At 38.0% G+C, this 18837-nt stretch overlaps 1 protein-coding gene and 1 non-coding gene across 2 annotated transcripts in view; both read right to left on the bottom strand.

Moving 5' to 3' along the window:
• Positions 1-3059: 3059 nt before the first annotated feature.
• Positions 3060-18837, bottom strand: part of WDR43 (WD repeat domain 43) — a 47359-nt gene continuing 31581 nt past the window's right edge. The window contains exons 10-18 of the mRNA XM_058682924.1: positions 18701-18832; positions 17085-17216; positions 12278-12364; positions 11632-11663; positions 10565-10628; positions 7911-8024; positions 7379-7448; positions 4807-4853; positions 3060-4702 (exon numbers count right to left, since the gene is read on the bottom strand). Coding sequence (XP_058538907.1) covers positions 4511-4702; positions 4807-4853; positions 7379-7448; positions 7911-8024; positions 10565-10628; positions 11632-11663; positions 12278-12364; positions 17085-17216; positions 18701-18832 — 870 coding nt within the window. The 3' untranslated portion in view covers positions 3060-4510. The remainder of the gene's footprint in view (positions 4703-4806; positions 4854-7378; positions 7449-7910; positions 8025-10564; positions 10629-11631; positions 11664-12277; positions 12365-17084; positions 17217-18700; positions 18833-18837) is intronic.
• On the bottom strand, positions 18332-18407 carry LOC131486448 (small nucleolar RNA SNORD53/SNORD92). Its single transcript, XR_009249349.1, has one exon. It is a non-coding gene; the product is annotated as a small nucleolar RNA SNORD53/SNORD92 (small nucleolar RNA).

Here is an 18837-nt window from a genome sequence, read left to right as displayed (position 1 = left end):
TCATTACCTACAAAGAATATGCCAGGCAACTTTTAAAGTGGTGATTTTCAACTTCGGGGTTTTTCATTTGACATTCCTCGCATGCATTTATAATTGCCTTGTTCTTCTCAGAACTACCTTCCTATCAAAAACTATCCACAAAGTACTTGCGAAGTACGCTCAATCTGGTCTTCTCACAGCCAGTCAGCCAGCATTGTACAGAAGAGACAGAATACCATCTATCCCACACTTGTGCCAGACTGTGCCTGCTAATCTGTCTACAGGGCCACACTCTCATTCTACATTTTCTGATCCGGTATACAAATTGTGGACACAAAATGGTTTAGCACAAAGGACAGTGCTGAGGTGCCGTAAAGGTAAAGAACACATTATATTAAAAAGCAAGTTTGCGGGGGGGGGGGGGGGGGGGGGGGAGGCCGAGGGGGCGCCTGGGTGGCTCAGTCAGTTAAGCGTCCGACTTCAGCTCAGGTCATGATCTCACGGTTCGTGGGTTCAAGCCCCGCGTTGGGCTCTGTGTTAACGGTTCAGAGCCTGGAGCCTGCTTTGGATTCTGTGTCTCCCTCTGTCTCTGCCCCTCCCCGGCTTGTGCTCGGTCTCTCAAAAATGAATAAATGTAAAAAAAAAAAAATTTTTTTAATAAATAAAGATAAATAAAATCTTAGGGGCACCTGGGTGGCTCAGTTGGTTAAGCGTCCAACTCAATTTTGGCTCAGATCATGATCTCACAGTTCGTGAGTTTGAGCCCCTCCCTGCCTATTGTGGGGCTCTGTCCTGGCAGTGTGGAGCCTGCTTGGGATTTTCTCTCCACCCCGCCCCAATCATGCTCTCTCTCTCAAAATAAATCAACAAACTTAAAAAAAAAATGTATTTCCTTCCTTAAAAAAAAATTGTACACCTGAGTTGCCTTCAAAGAAGGGATCAACAAATGGTCATGAAGGGCATCGTAAAAAACACCATGGCCTGGGAGGACACACCAGTAATATCACCTACAGTAGAAAGAATCACAGCTGAAGGTTGTCATGAATTCAGATTTCAAGAGAATGAAGAGTAAATAAACATCAGCCCCTCCTACTCCATGGTCACGCTTTCTTGGATGCGTTCCTTGAAGTTTCTCTTCTCGTACTCGGAACCTGAAGCCCCAGGCCTGGGTGCTCTTCCTATGTCCAAGCGCTCTATGGGAAGCTCACGCAGTCTTGTGGCTTAACTGTCACATACATGTCAATACCAAACCTCCACCTCCATCTCACTTTCGCCAAGTCAACTGGGTAGGTATGTGCCTTCCTAATTACACATCTAGAACTCAACATGTCCAAAACTCAATTCCTGATTTACTTTTCTAAACTTGCTCTGCCCATAGCATCATCCAGGTGCTCCAGCAAAAAACACTGGGGAGTCTTCCGTGACTCATCCTCTCTCATACCTCACAAGAAATCCAATTAGCTCTGATTTTAAAACAATCCCAGAAACCAACCAAACCCAGACTACCACAATGGTCTAAGTCACCATCATCTCTCACTTGGATTACTGCCAAAGCATCCTCCTGGTCTCTGCCTATTAGAATACAACTTTTCGATTTCTCAACATAGCACCAGAATGATACAAAATTCTCAACACATAAGCCAGACAGCACTCCTCTGCCCAAACACTGCAACTTTATCAGTGAGAGCACAACCACTCCCAACAATGGCCTGCAAGGCCCTATGAAACCTGACTGCTCCTTACCTCTGCTAACCTCTTGATGTACTCTCCCTGTCTCATTGACCATCTTGCTGCAACACAATCACAGGCAGGTGCTGGCCACAGGGCTTTTGCTCAGGCAGTTTCCTCACCTACAACACTCTTCCCCAGATACCCACTTGCTAACTCCCTCACCCCTCCTAGTCTATATTCAAACCTCACCTTCTCAACAAACCCTACCCTGATCATGTATTTAATTCTGCAGCCTACGCTCTCCCACCCCCAACTCCCCCCCCATTAAGTCACCATCTAACGTACTACATTACTTGCTCTTACACATTGTGTTTGCCTATCTCTCTGGTAGAACACAGCTTCTCAGGACAGAATTCAGTGATGTATGCCAAGCAACTACATAATCCCTGGCACAGAGTAGGCACAATCAATCAGTATTTGTTGAATGAATGAATGTAGAATGCTGAGAGTTAATTTCCATAGGGAACAGCCTTATATCAATATACCCAGTGTTCTCACTGCCACGATTTCACTTCTGCGCCCCAAGAGCCCCGCTGCACTAAAACTTCAAAAGTTCCAAACCTAAGTTTGATACCTACTTACATCAAAACATATACTCTGTATATTCATCTACACCCAAAGACTTCTTTACAAATTAATCTGATACCCCTACCTATTTAGTATTCTTGCCAAAAACATTTAAACCAGAATCTAACCACAAGGAAACAATCAGACGAATCCAGATGGTAAAACATTTCTCCAACACAGCCTTATTTATGGGTATCATTTAAATATCAAAATCATGACACACACACACAAAGGGGGATATTCTGGATTAACAGAGCAGTAACCACAACCAAATACAATGTGTTAATCCTTGATCATGAATGTAGGGTTAACTTTTCAAAATAAAAGGTTGGGAGGAAAAATTAATCTCAGAAAAGACGACACCACACACACACAACGCGGTTGCCCTGGATTAGGAGTGGAACGACAATGGTGAAAAACACCATGAAACTAGAAACGTCTTTGAAACAAGCCTAATTAAGCCCCGGATTTGTCTAACCCCAACAATAATTAGTAAGCAATCACTACACACGTGGTCCTTTACTTCTCCCGGGAGAGTCAGGTGCAGGGAAACCACGACCACCACTGTAGCCTCGGGCTGTGGGAGCACGACTCAGCCAGCGGGGCTGCATCCCAATTCAAAGTTCCTGGTTCTTTCACTTCGTTACAAATTCCAGGTTTTCCAACAAACCCTGAGAGTGTACCTATTAACGCTGGCGGAGTAGGATCACTTTCTTGAAACCTTCACACAAGCCCAAATAGGTGGCTGTGTTCCTCTACATACACCACAAGACAAGACTGGGTAAAGATGAATATTTATTCACTTTACAAAGAGAATGGTATTAAATTGCCATAAACAGTTCCATTTATAGACAAATATAACTGTACATTACACCAGCAGCTGGCTCAAACTTGTTTCCCCAGATACCTATATGGCTCCGGCTCCATTAGTTGAGCGCAGAAATCTCTTGTCCTGCCACTGGTGTTAAAAAGTCCCTCAGAGATCATGGTTTTGTGTTTTACATATTCACAGGTGGTAAAAATAAACCCATCTCCCCAGCCCTCCCTCAGAGTTGAGCTCCCATCTGCATGTTCCCTAGAGAGCACTAAACAAATACTGGCTCATTCTTTAAAATTAAAAAAAAAAAAAAAAAAAAAAGTACTGATAATTTGAAAAGGCTTTTGTTGCACACCAAAATACTTATTTATACATACATAAAAAAATCTTGAGTCAGATTTATTATTTTAAAGGTAAACAGATACCCTAACACTGCCAAGAGTGGGTAATGAAAAGGAAGGAAAACATTAAATTACTGAATTATAAAAATATTTTCTTTGGAAAAAAATTCCAACAAGGTTATCATTAATATCTAAAACCAAAGAGAAAAAAATAAACAATTGTTCTTTGATCCATTAGTAATTTAAATAAAAGTGAAAACCTCTTCAAAAGCAGCTATAACTGAATTTTTTAAAAAGTTGCAAGTAATGGATACTTCTAAATCTATACACTGATGATTCTTTACAGGCAACTTGCAGTCAAGAAAAATCCTTAATATGGCTAATTCTTTAGTTTTTTTAATTACCATAATTTTTTGTGTGTTTTAAAAAAATATTCCACATGACAGATTAAAAAATAAATGGCTGTTTAGGGGAAGCACTCCAAATATTCAGCCTGACTCAAATCAGATCACCACCATTCACAGACAAGCTAGGGAAACTGATATTTAATTTTTAAAATCGCAACCGTTTTTACTATGAATCTTTAGTCATCCCTTCATATTTTATGAAAATGTACCAAATTAAAAATTGTTTTCACTAGTGCTGCTTCATATCTGGATTTGACGAGAGATACCGACCTGAGATAAGAGCTGACTCCTTGACAAAGTCCAGTTCTTGAAACCCTACAAGGGGAAGGTCTTCATCTTCACTCCTGTCAATTCTTGGTATAACCAACCATACTAGGATATTATATTATAAAAATATACCATATATTGGACACTCATGTCAGTACATTGCAGAAAATGTGTCTATTTACTGTGTAAAGTTTATTAACATTTGAATGAAACACTCTTATTTACACAGCTAAGTCTGGGGCGCTCAGGACAGCAAGATGGCATGGGAACCACCATGAGGAACTTGGAAATGTGCAACGGTCCTTGGCATCCGTCCCAGAGACAACCCTCCCAGGAGAACTCGGCAGCACTGGGCAAGGTGAGCCAGAGATTACATAGTTCCATTGGCTTCTTTTCCATCTTCATTCTTCTTCACTTTCATTTTCAGGATCTAAATCAGAATCTCCATTTAATTCCTTCTCACTTGCCACATCTCTGTCCTCACCATTTTCCTCGTCTTTTTCTTCAGCATCTTCCTCTTCCTCTTCCTCCTCTTCATCAACATCCTCATCTTTTTCACTTTCTTTATCTTCCTCATCTTCATCCCAATTATCCTGGTAGAAATATATTAAAAAAGGAAAGCATTCATTAAGTCCTCGTTCTTACAGAACACAAGGATATAAAAGCAGATTTATGTAACAGGAAACAAATCACTCACATCAGAATCCTTCTCTATTTCATCATCTGACTCCTCTTCAGAAGACTCTACAAGGAGAAAACCCAGCCTTAAGTTTGTAATCAACAAGCAGAGGGCAGAGCCCTAAAAACTAAATAGAATCAGATTCCTGAATGTACTTTTAGAAATATATTCAGCTATCATCCACCTAAGAAGTAACATTAAGTTAATACTCTTATTTGCAGAAAAGTACATTTATTGTTTTATTCCACCAAGATCTCACTGAGTAGGACAAAGTACCAAAACCTTAACAAAATCCATCCTTAAAAACTTAAGCCAAGGATGTGGAGAAAAGGAAACCCTCATGCACTATTGGTAGAAATGCAAATTGGTACTGGCATTACTGAAAACAGTATGGAGGCTCTCCAAGAAATTAACAATAAAACTACCAGATGACCCATCAATTATGCTGCTGGGTAGATGTCGAAGGAAACAAAGTCAGGATCTCAAAGAGATACCTGCACCCCCATGTTCACTGCAGCATTATTTACAACAGCCAAGACACGGAAACAACCTAAGAGTCCACTGATGGAATGGATGGATGTTTAAAAAAAATGTGGTATACATTCAGCCACTGAACTCAGCTATTAAATATCATTCAGCTTTTTTTTTTTTTTTTAATTTTTTTTTCAACGTTTTTTATTTTTATTTTTGGGACAGAGAGAGACAGAGCATGAACGGGGAGGGGCAGAGAGAGAGGGAGACACAGAATCAGAAACAGGCTCCAGGCTCCGAGCCATCAGCCCAGAGCTTGACGCGGGGCTTGAACTCACAGACCGCGAGATCGTGACCTGGCTGAAGTCGGACGCTTAACCGACTGCGCCACCCAGGCGCCCCTCATTCAGCTTTTTAAAAAAGGAAATCATCCCATTTATGACAACATGGATAGACCTTGAGGGTACTGGGCTAAGTTCAGTAAGTCTGACAGAGAAAAATAAATACTGTATTGATCTCACTTATGCGTGCAATCTAAACAACACAAAACTTACAGAGAAGAGACCGGTGGTTGCCAGACATGGGGAATGGAGGGTAGGGAGAAATGAGTGAAAATTAAAAGATACAAGCTTCCAGTTAGAAGATAAAGAAGTCCTGCGGATATAATGTACAGCATGGTGACCACAGTTAACAATACTGTACGGTTTATTTGAAAGCTGCTAAGAGAATAAAAAAAGTTCTCATTGTTAGGGGGGAAAAATGCAACTATGGTGATGGATGTTAATTAAATATATTATGGTGGCCATTTCGTAATACATACATATATCAAATATTTATGTTGCACACCTACAAAAATATAATGTCATGGGTAAATTGTATCTCAATAAAATTTGGAAAAATGCACATGAAGTCTAATTAATTCAGGTATGCTTTTATGTCCTTCAGTTATGTTCTGTAATTTTCTCTATATAAAGGTTTGTTTCATTTTTTAGATATATTTCTAGGGACTTCATAGTTTTGATTGCTGCTATGAATGAGATCTTTTTCCTAATAGATTTCCTGACTGGGACACATGTTAGTAGACACACAATAAATATGTTACTGGAACATAATAATGCTACTGATTCCGATTCCTTTTTGCTGATCTTGATATCCAGTAAACTTACTTCCTTATCTCATTCATGATGGTATAACTGTAGATTCTGCTGCATTTTCTAAGTTGTGATGGTTAACAACTGCCAAGTCCAATGTTCTAGAATTCACTTCTTTCATACAGTACTAGGCAGGATATCCAGAAGCAATAAAAAGTACATTATTGTCTAGTTCCTGACTTTATGGGAATGCTTCCAAACTCTGACTTGATACAGATTAAGAGAATTCCTTTAAATTTGTAGGTTGCTTAGATTATCAATAATGACATAAAGACTGAATTTTATGGAATTCTTTTTCTAGAATTCTAGATCTATTCGTATATAGTGTTCTATTAATCGGTTAATGTAGTAACTACATTAATAAACCCTTGATGCTAAATTGTCTTACAATCTTTAAATAAATTCTACTTGGTATTTTAGTTAAGCACTTCTATAATCTGCTACTCAGGATACTTGAAGATGGTCTAAAATGTTGTTTTCTTAATATCCTTATCTGGTTTTGACTCATAAAATGCCAAAATTGTTTGTAACAAAAATGACTTATTCCTTGAAAGACTGATCAAAATTCACCTATAAAAACTCTATGCCTGGCATCTTTAAGCAAATGTTTTGATTAAACCAATTTTAGGGCCATCAGCTTATTCAAGGTTTCTAGTTCTTTTTATTTAGTCAACTGTGGTCATTAATGTTTCCTAAGAAATTACCTATTGTCATCTAGGGTCATAATGTGCTGGCCTAAAGTTTGTTCACAGTGTTCTACTTCTGTTCATATCTTCCATACCTAATGCCCTTTTTTGTTACTCTATTGTATTTGTGCCTTCTCTTTTCTTATTTGATCGTATTTTGCCACAGAAGGTGTGCCAAGCATGATCTTATTCACATTCATGTTCTTTAAAATAAGATAACAGAATTCAAAGTTAAAAGATGAATGTTCCAATTCTAAATTCTACACTGCCCCCAAACCTTACCTTCCTCATATACCAATTTTGCCTTTTGCTCAGGACAAGTCATTCCCTTTGATTTCTCTGAAGCTGTGACCTGAAAGACAATACGGTTTTATCATGAAACAGAGTACACGGTTATTTCAAGTATCGCAACCCCCACCACACTCCACCTTCCTCACAGTAAACTTGCCCTCAACCACTACGGTGGACGGCCTTAATACGATACAGGTCAAATACAGAGCAAAGAGCAAATTTGCCAAATACGATAAAGAATTACTCTGTAAAAGTTGAAAAACCCTGTACGGTGATCAGAATTTCTTTCTGTGCCTGGAACTTGTTGTTCATAGCACAACTGTCCTAAGCATTTTAACAACTGAAATAGGATAATGAGAACCCCTCCGGAAAACAGGCACAATTAGGTTTACTTACGATCGAATACATAACATCTCCAAGTTATTAACATTTATCAATTTCTTGCTGAAACACACGGCTTTCAATTCCTCCCTGTATTCCTATCACATCCAAAGTTTAGCACAAAACAATTTGATTTACTCACTTGAGTAATCAGAAGAATAAGCTTTCCATGAAGGTGGGAGAGTTTCTGAAAAGTTTTTACTCTGCTTTCCATTAACTGGTATAGTGTCCCCAGCTGGGGTACCAGATCAGGCAACTAGGGAGGGAAAAAAGATGATGTCATACCATCATGACAAAGTATAAATAACAAACATACAAATCATGCTCAGACACACCCAAGTATTCAGCCACTGCCCCCCAAGTATCTGGTTGCACATCCAGTGGCAGTGTCTGCTTGGGACACAGCCTAACAACATCTCAGATTTTTGTAGGCCTTCAATGTCCTAATGGCAAAAAAAAACAATGGATTTTGTTAAGTAATGATACAGGGTCAGAAGAAACTGCAAGGTAGTTCAAGAAAAAGCAGGGGAGGGTGCTGTTCTTTGTGCTGATCATGAGGTTTTAGAGAAGGTCAATACAAATGAGACACTGAATAAAAAATAGATATATCCCCGGGGTGCCTGGGTGGCTCAGTAGACTGGGCATCAGACTTCAGCTCAGGTCATGATCTCATGGTTCAGGAGTTCAAGCCTCACATCGGGCTCTGTGCTGATAGCTCAGAACCTAGACGCCGCTTCAGATTCTGTGTCTCCCTCTCTCTCTGCCCCTCCCCTGCTTGCACTCTGTCTCTCTCAAAAATAAACAAACATTAAAAAATATATACATCCCCACCATATATCTCTGGGATAAAGAGGACTTTCCTCTGAAACTTACTCTGACAGTATCACATTATCTACTTCTACCATAAGTCCTCAGAGCAAGTTGAAGGAAGCTCTTCCCAGTTTCCAGAGACCAGAGGCCAGCACAACAGAGCAACACAGTACGAAGCTGACCTTATCGTATTTCAAACATACTCCCTATTAATGAATCCTATGAACCATGCTTAAGGAATTAAAGCACGGATTAAATTGTCCCTCCACAGGAACAAAAAATAGACCCTACTCTGCCCTTTAATTAGCCTTTACTTGTCCTCCTATCACTGACAATCTAGCATAAATAAGAGTATTTCATTTACATGTTAAATAGCAAACAGACACAAAAAGAATAAAACAAAGTTTAACATGATCACATTCCAATTACCATAATCTCTTATTTGTCCCTATTCAGAAGGTAAGTTCCAGGAATATGGGTATCTGAGTGTCTTGTCCATTACTTAAGCCCCATGCCTAGCACAGTCCCTCGGCTTAAAGAAGGTAAAGATACCTGATAAGGAAGGAGGAAAGGAAGGAAATGTAGAAGGAAAACCACTGTTTTCTGAGGTGAGAGAACTCTCGAGTCCTCTCTATACCACGCTTCTTTGGTCTGTTTTGCCATGACTGTGAACATTACACAACTACTACTCCAGCAGTTCAACCTTAGGGGTTGATTCGGGAATGAATTTCACTACAAGGCCTCCTAGGGCTCTTTTCACTTCTACACAAGTAAATGAGGTCACAAAATAAGTGCTGCCCGGTTTACCAGCCACAGTCCCAAGTCTTGAAGCTTGTGGGACTCTGTGCCTGCCCATCAGATGCCAATCAGCCACTCTACTCACCACTGCCCTCAACTGCCCTCCCAAGATTCTGCAACCTGGGAAACCCAACAGCGTACCTCCCCACATTCCAACATCCTGGCGAATTCTCCCCAGACACAAAGAACACACTGCTGGTTATCCAATCGTTTCTCCGATTTCAAACTAATGAAGGGGGAAAGGAGCCTGAGACAGAACAAGGGACAAGGGACCAGGCGAAGTTGGATGACACTGTGTTAAGAAAGTAAGAATAGGGGCGCCTGGGTGGCTCAGTTAAGTGTCCAGCTTTGGCTCAGGTCATGATGTCACAGTTCATGAGTTCGAGCCTTGCGCCGGGCTCTGCACTGACAGCTAGGAGCCTGGAGACTGGAGACTGCTTCAGATTCTCTCTCACTCTCTCTGCCCCTCCCCTACTCATTCGTGCTCTCTCACACACAAAAATAAACAAACATTGAAAACAATTGTTTAAAGGAAGAGTAAAATTAAGAATTTTCTTAAGAAAACCTATTACATGGCACTAAATAATAAAATTAAAGAAAAAAGTAAATTGGATAATTTTATTTCTAGCTTAAAATATAACTGATTTGATGATGTGGCAAAGAACACAATTCATATTATGACATAAAATTGGTTTTTTCTGGTGTTGCTTTAAGATTTTATGTTCCATGCTTCCCATTTGCATAGATAATCAAGAGCTTACAGCAGTCCTACAAAATGACATGTATTAAATATTTAATTTCATTTTTACCACAAGCTATTTGTTATTGTCCTGGGACAAGGTAGGACAGGGGAGAGATACATGCAATGTAAAAAATAATTTTGTGAAACAGGTTACATACATAGAAAACTACATCTAAAGGCTAATATAATAAGCCAGCATGTTACTTTTCTCCTTTCTGTATTTTTTCAAAGCTCTCTACAGAATATATATTACTTTTAAAACCCAGGGCAAAAAAAGAGGCCAATTTACAAAAGGCAACAATGGACATTACTACACCACACACCTGGGGAAAAATAAAATCTTTAAAAGCAGCAGCTCATGGCTGAAGAGCAGTTGGAGAGAGGATGGTTCTATTAACCCCTCAGTTTATAATCTTTATCAAAGCCAACTACAGCTGACGACTTACTGTGGATAGGTAGGATGCATGGACCGTTAACACACATTTTAGCCACTGAACCATTAAAACAGCACTGAAAAAAAGAAAAAAAAAAACCCAAGTAAACAAATATTCACAAATTCAAAATTAAGTACAACTGAGTTGTAATATTAGAAGAATTTAGGCCAAGTGAAGATCCATAAATTGTATCCTGTGAAAACAACACTACGAAATAAACCACTGACTTCTCATCCCTTCAGACTCTATCAGAGATCTGAAATAGACTCATCTCTGGAGGGACTGTGAGGGGGGAGTTACATGGACTGGAAGAGGACAAAACTCCCTTCCCTCTAAAACAATTCAAGAATAAATCCCATACTTTACTTCATAATTAACAGACAGTAATTATGGGCTCAGTAAACTGGGCTTAACTGACTTTGCATTTTACCCCGAACATCTACTCACTATCAGGTACAAATAGCAAAAGATTTCCATGCCACATTAACAGACAAATACAGACCAAAAAAAATGTATAAGCTCGGCCTAACTGATGAATTATTTGGCTTTTCTTTGTGAGCTCCAAACACTACTGGAGTCTATGAGGAGGAAGAAAACTAAAAGAAAAACTTTATTATATACTGTAGCACCGAAAATACTACACTTAAAGCTTAGGATCTTTGACATACCAACTTCCTATTTATATACTTAATCATCAGATTATTAACAAGAAAGACCCACAAAATTCAGTCATATAAAATACTTCCTTATAATATCTTAGGTTGGGAGAATTCTACAAATGGCAATTTTATATATGATTAGGATGACATCTTAAGACTAATTCATTAAATGACCTGATAATAAAACAAAACACCAAACACGAGTTTCCTAAAAGAAAGGAGAAAACTATACTAAAATCTTAGGAATAAGAATCCTTCAAGTCAGTAGGAAGAGCAATGTCTGACCCTTAAAGAGTCTTCCTACTTAGAATTTGGGGCTACCCACTATGTAATTTCATGCTGTCAGAAATTGCTGTTTTTAACAGTCACCTTTAAAATGTTTATAAAATCAAAGCAATTTAAGTCACCTAAGTATCTTACCTATTAGGATGTCCCTGCAATCTTTTTGTAAGCTGAGGGGGAGAAAAACAGTATTAGCAACAGTACGTCAGAGGCAGCAAATCTGCACCAATTCCCACAATACATAACATCCAGAAGAACAAAGAAAATATAGAAAAGACTATTAGGAAATCACTATTCCTAAACAATTCCTAAATTTCCTAATTCTTCAATGTTCAACAAACATAATCTAGGAATACTTCCCACAATAAGAGTAATTACCTGATAAAAAATCTGGCTAGGATTTATATGAATGAATGTTCAGAAGTGGCAAATCCAGGGCGAGAGAATAATTTGTGGTTGCCAGAAACTGAGGGTAAGGGAGAATGAGAAGTGGCTAACTGGTACAGGATTTTTTTTTTTTTTTTGGTAAGAACTACACAATCTGTGAATATGTTAAAAAAACACTGAATTGTACACGTCAAAGGGGTGAATTTTATGATATGTGAATTATATCTCAATAAAAAAATACACAGAAAAAAATATGGATTACGTCCATCTTATTTATATAGATCTATCATCTACTCTAAACACTCTGCTTGCTTATATACTGCAAATCCATTTCTCCATACAGATTCTCTTTAATTCACAGTGTAAGGACCTTAAAATGAAAAGAATATTCAGTTACCTCTTGCAACAATGGAATAACAGCATGCAGGGGCATCCTTAATACAGTCCTCTTAATTAGGTTTAAATTCCTAGTCTGAAGTACTTTCTGTGAGAAAATAAAAGAAATATAAAGATAAGCATATTCAGAAGCTAAGGACACTACAGGAGAAACTATCAGTAAAAATGATTTTAAAAACCAAACAAACTACAAACTGAATTTTAGTGAATGACGGCTGCTGGAGGGACTGACTGAAAAATGTTATGTTAATGTCCATGGCTATCAGGCAAGTATAATCTTCAGGAATCAGGGCATCTGATAAACAGATTTCTTCTCTACAAATTTTAAACTTTATGAACAAATTTTTATATAATACAGAACACCTCTATACGTTTAAATACAGATATATGCCACTTTAGAGAAGCTGCCAAACCATCATTACATAAAATTAGAGTTATAACCACATAAGAGTGAGCAAAACACACTAAAATCACACTTAGCAACAAAACTTTTACAATTATCAACTTTTTGATAAGATTTTAAGCCAATCAAAAGATAGGTTCTTTCTAGTTTCTGGCTATTAAAATATAAAGTTGCTATGACCATTCGTGTACAAGTCTTTATATGAACGTATTTTTGATTCTCCAGGTAAATACCTAGCAGTAGAATGACTGGGTCTTAAGGTAAATAAATCCTTAACTTTTAAGAAGTCGCCAAATTGTTTTCCAAAGTAGCTGTACCATTTTATATCCCCACCACCATGACAGGACATTCCAGCTGCACCACATCCTCCCCAACAGAGGAACTGTCTTTTATGGGTCCATAATGGGTGTGCAGCATCACGTCACTGTCACTTCAGTTTGCTCATCTGTGATGACTAATGACACAGAACATGTTTACATGCACTGATTGGCCATTTGAATTCTTTTGTGAAGGATCTGTTCACACCTTTACCAGTGGTTTTTTGACCTGAGTCTCATTATCCAGATGTTTGTGTATTCTGGATATGAATCCTTTGTCTGATGAAGGAGTTGCAAACATTTTTTCCCAGCCTGCAGCTTGCCTTCCCACACTCTCGTAACAGTGTCATTTCAAGAGCAAAAGATTTCAACTTTCATGAAGTCCAAATGACCATTTTTTCCTGTAGATGGCTTGCTGGGAAGCCATCTAAGACTTCATCCACAAACGTTTGTGTAGATTTTATCCTGTTTTTTTCTAGAAGTTTTGCAGGTTTTGGTTTTACATTTATGTATTTTGTGTCGACTTTCATGAAGTAAGAGTTGAGATGCGTTTTTTCCCATATGGATATTTGGTTGATTCAGGACCAGTTTTTTCCCATATGGGTATCTGGTTGATTCAGGACCAATTGTTGGGAAGAGTTTACTTTCTCCCATCCAAGTACTAACCAGGCCCGACCCTGCTTAGCTTCCGAGATCAGACGAGATCGGGCGCGTTCAGGGTGGTATGGCCGTAGACAAGAGTTTACTTTCTCAATTAACTCAAGTTAGTACGTTTATTGAAAATCAATTGTGTGTAGTCTTTTTCTGGACTATTGTGGTTTCTTAATTTATACTTATTTTCACCAATACCAAACTATCTTGATTACTGTAACTTTACCTTGAAATCAAGTAGGGTAAGTCCTCCAATTTTAAATTTTACTTGGAGATGTTGAAATTTAATTGGGAATGCACTAAAAACACAAATGTGGGGGAAATTCCTCATTTTAACAGTATTAAATCTTTCAACCTACAACATGGTTTAGATATCTATATATTTTTATCTTTGTTAATTTCTCTCAATTTTTGTAATTTTCAATATAGAGGGAAAGTCATCTTTTATACATTTATCTTAACTTCTTGGTACTACTATAAATGGCACTTTCAAAAATTAAGTAAATTTTTAAAAATCTTAAAATCTCTATCTTTTCTGGGTGCCAGTAACTTGGCTTCTCTTCTCTTTTCATAAGCCATAGCCTTTTCTTTTGAGTCAAATTTCCACCTTCCTAAAGCCACAAGTTTAATGTCAAGTTTTCTATGGCATGGAGACACAGGATTCAAAGCAGGCTCCAGGCTCTGAGCTGTCAGCACAGAGCCCTGACACAGGGCTTGTACTCAGGAACTGTGAGATCATGACCTGAGCCGAAGCTGGTGTTTAACCGACTGAGCTACTCAGATACCCCTCTAAGGTGGGGATTCTTAACCTCAGTTTTAGTCACATGATGTATCCCTGCCATTGCTACCTCCCTTCTTTCATTCTTTAAGTCCTCCTACTATATTTCATGTGTCCTCATAAGGTCACTTTGGGGAATGGGGAAGACTATTTTTAGGAGAAAAGAGTTTTGTTTTTTTTAACTTGTCTCGCTTTTTATTTTAGAGTGAAGTACAGAATATGTGAATGCATCTCCCAGGCAATACAGTATGGGAAAATCTCTATACTTTTTTTTAAGGGTTATTTTAAGCCCTCACTATAACATTTACAGGTCTTTTCCAGCACCCAATTTTTCAGGATTCTAGTTTCCAATTACTTCTACTTAAGTAATACAATAATGAGAAAGTCTTATGTGTACAATACTTTATAATTTAAGAAGTGCTTCCATAAACATCATTTCATTTGTCCCAAAAACTGTGACACCTAATAAAAGGACACACTGTCAACTTTGAAGTACCAAAAGATTCTAACCTGAATCTCTACAAGCTTTGAGATACAACTACCAGTGTATAGAAAATATGACAGAGGAACATGTTAAATGACACCATTTATTGGGGCGCCTGGGTGGCTCAGTCGGTTAAGCATCTGACTTCAGCTCAGGTCATGATCTCGGGGTCCATGAGTTCGAGCCCCGGGTCGGGCTCTATGCTGACATCTCAGAGCCTGGAGCCTGCTTTAGATTCTGTGTGCACCCACCCCGACCCCCCTCCCGCTCTCTGCCCCCCTCCCCCACTCGTGCTCTGTCCCATTCTCTCAAAAATAAACGTTAAAAACAAATTTTTTTTAATGACAACACTTATTGGATTAAATGACCCAATAAAATGGAGTTTTGCAGGAGACAAAATACAGACTATGAGGTCTCTATGCAGCTAATAACTCAGCTCCTCTAAAAAAAAAAATTAACTGCAAGAGACAGAAGAGGCATATATCTACCCAATACTGTGTGGACTTCACAGGGATCCTGTTTTAAAGGAAGCAAAAATAAAAACTAAAGAAGTTTATGAGACAATCAGGGATATTTGATGGTCTCTGATGGATATTTGATGGTTTTAAGTAATTACTGTTTATTAGGTGTGATAATAGATTGTGTTTTGTTTTTTTTTTTAGCGTTTATTTTTGAGAGAGACAGAGACAGTATGAGCAGAGGAGGGGCAGAGAAAAAGGGAGACAGAATCCAGAGCAGGCTCCAGGCTCTGAGAAAGCTGCCAGCACAGAGCCCGACACGGGACTTGAACTCACAAACCGCGAGATCATGACCTGAGCCGAAGTCAGACGCTTAACCAACTGAGCCACCTAGGCACACTGGATTGTGCTTGTTTTTAAAAGGACTTGCTCTTGTCAGTGGAACAGGGATTTATTTATGGATAAAATGATGTCTCTAAAAGATATCTTCACTATAATGTGTGGAGACATGTGGGCAGATAAATGAAACCATCACAGACAGACTGGCTAGATTTGATCATTTCTGAAACTGAGTGATGAGTCCATGGTGGTCCACTGTAATAATTTTTTAAATGTTTTGAAATGTTTCTTTAAAAAAAAAAAATTGGGAACTGATTTAGTTATACTACTGAGGAAGGTTTCAAAGCACAATTAAGGAGGCAATAACGACAGGTAAGTTAACAGTGTATTTTAAAAACGGTCAGCTGTTTTCTACAGCTTATTTTTCACCTAGATTTCTATGCCATATTAAACTAAAATCCACCTTCCAAATTACATACACTTACAAACTATTTTACAAGCAATCTTAAGTTTTAGGATGTAGTTTCCCCTTTATGCAAAAGTCACCTTAAACACAAATATAAGATATTCCCATTTAGATCAAAATATAAATCAGAAAGATGCTATTCACAGGTTACATATTAAAAGGCATATCAATACTAAGTGGCACCATAATATTGCTGAGTCACTAAGAATAAATGCACTTAAGAAAATGTAAACTGCTTTAATCTAATTAGGCAGTGCTTAAATCCAATTTTTACACTTCTATTTTCTGTACAGATCACTGTTACATTCTGGAATTTAAGGGGATCTAATTAAGTCACTTCATACAAGCAGTCACCAACTTACAAACACACAAATAATAAATGCTTCCCTTATATAAATTTCTAGTATTTTACCTCTAAATACTTCACAAGATAACCCCCAACCCTCTTCAATTTTTCCCCCAAACCTCCTACCCATTGCCAAGGTTCCACCTCACCGCCCCCTCTCACGGCCAGGGGGAAATAAGTTTCTGGAATCCAGAGTAAAAACTCAGGAACGCATTTTCCTACAGAAAAAAATATAAATTGTGATCTAGAATGCTGAGTATTATAATTCAGCTACACTATGTTTATAAAGGCTTTTGTGAACTAAAGCCTAAGACCTAATAACAATTCAGAACAATATTTCTATGAGAAAATGCATTCCAGGTTCAAAATAATTTAATACAATGCCTTTGTAGGTTGGTGACTGTCTGTATAGTGCCACCAAGTGATATGTATTTGACTAAACTCACAAAATATTAAATTCAAAACAGCTTTATCACATGACTCTTCAGTCTGAGTGTGCTATGTCAATCACTTTCTAAGAAAAATTAACTGTCCTAATTCATTTTAAAAACTGCTATAATACTTACATTTAACATTTCGAAATCATTACTTTCTAATCCTTGTGTGAGAAGAACTGGAAAGCTATTTGTCTGTGGAAGGTCATCCTTCTCTTTCTTTGTATCTATATCCAGTGCTCCCAGGCGCTCTTCAATGCTAACCTGCAGAACAGAAATGATCTATTAATGTTAATCTAGACAAGGCCTAAAGTAGTTTGGTCGAATTACTTTGTTCCTATGTCTCAAAAAACAAAAGCACTGACTGGTTCACAATGAAAAACACAAACAAGCTCTTTCTCATTCCAACAAGATCTTACTACCATAAAGCCAATGATGGAGACCAATGTATTATCTGCAATCCAAGGTTCCAGATCCTAGTGATCTGGAAGTGCATGAGAAGTCATGATTTGAAAATGTAATTCATAAAAACATCTCTCTATAGAAGATTCAAAAAATACACAGATCTGGTATCTTATTACTAAAGCACAAGAAAAGACCTATTATCAAAAGAACTTTCCCTTCTAGAGCTACCCCTGGTTATCAGCCTCAGATCTGTAAAAAAGGAAAATTATCAAAAGAAAATGAAAAATAAAGACAACTATGTTCCCAAAACAATTTTTAAAATGTCTTTTCCTATTTTTCATTTTATTAGTTCCAAATGATGATATTCTAGAAGATGCTCTACTAAATCAAGTTCCCTTGATAAAAGAATCTAAAATTTAAGTGTAAATAAACAGGATGCAATTTGCTACACAAAAACTCAATTGTAGAGAACTTATCTCTTATTAAAACAAGTCTAACAACCATGTTCTGCCCGCCTCTTAGTAACTAAATCAAAATACAAATACTCTGTGACTACTATGGCAAATAGGCTCTGCCAAAGCCTCCTATTTAGGTTAGCATAAAAATCAAAAAAGGCAGGAGGAAATTAAATAATTGGATCTAGGCCAGGTTAAAGAAAGTTGGCACGTTATTTTTAAATACATATACCATGTTACTAAGGAATAATTTTAATGAACAACTACTCAGCCCCATCCCCCCACACACCCTACAAAGGAAGACATTTAAAATCAGGTAAAGAAACATAATCTTTCTCTAACGATAAAACAATTAAAATTTCACATCATTTCGGGTGACACATAAGAAAAAGGTCTAGAGACAAGTACAGTAACCACAGGAAGGTCTAGGGAGCTGAGAAAAAATGAAGTTTGTAAGCACTTGAAGAGGTTATAGTGATGACCACTTTTAAAGGCCAACACTCACTAAACTAGCCAGAACTGCTCAGACAGCCAAGAGAAAAGGCATCACTGGAACTCAGCAACATGCGAAACCCAATGGAAATCATCACAGCAAGTCCTGGCTTAAGGTACCGTATTCAATTATGTGACCCAGCTGACTGCTAACAATGGTCAAAACAGCACCCTCTTTAGTTAGTAACAGTCTGTCTTCTCCATTAACAGTGGCCAAGTAGAAGCCTCGGGTTACAATTTGGAATTTCTGAACCTGTGCTGCTCGGGATGAGAGAGGGAACCAGCAGCAATCTTAGTTAAGTTCCTAAAGTTTCAAGGTTGGCTCTACCCAATAATTTGTTAGTCTCATGAGTAATCTTACATTTCAAACTCAAAAATGGTCAGTGATTCTATTACCTCATTTTCCCCTAATTTCCTCTTGCTCTCTACTTCCTCAGTTTGTGAAGGAGGAGGTTTGATAGCTGCATGATGACCAGGTACCCCAGGCACCAAAACTTTTGCTTCAGAATTCATCACTGGTGTCCTCACCTGTT

Source organism: Neofelis nebulosa, chromosome 9 (genome assembly GCF_028018385.1).
Source record: "Neofelis nebulosa isolate mNeoNeb1 chromosome 9, mNeoNeb1.pri, whole genome shotgun sequence".
In the NCBI taxonomy this organism is placed as follows: domain Eukaryota; kingdom Metazoa; phylum Chordata; class Mammalia; order Carnivora; family Felidae; genus Neofelis; species Neofelis nebulosa.
This window is presented reverse-complemented; position numbering and strand designations above follow the sequence as displayed.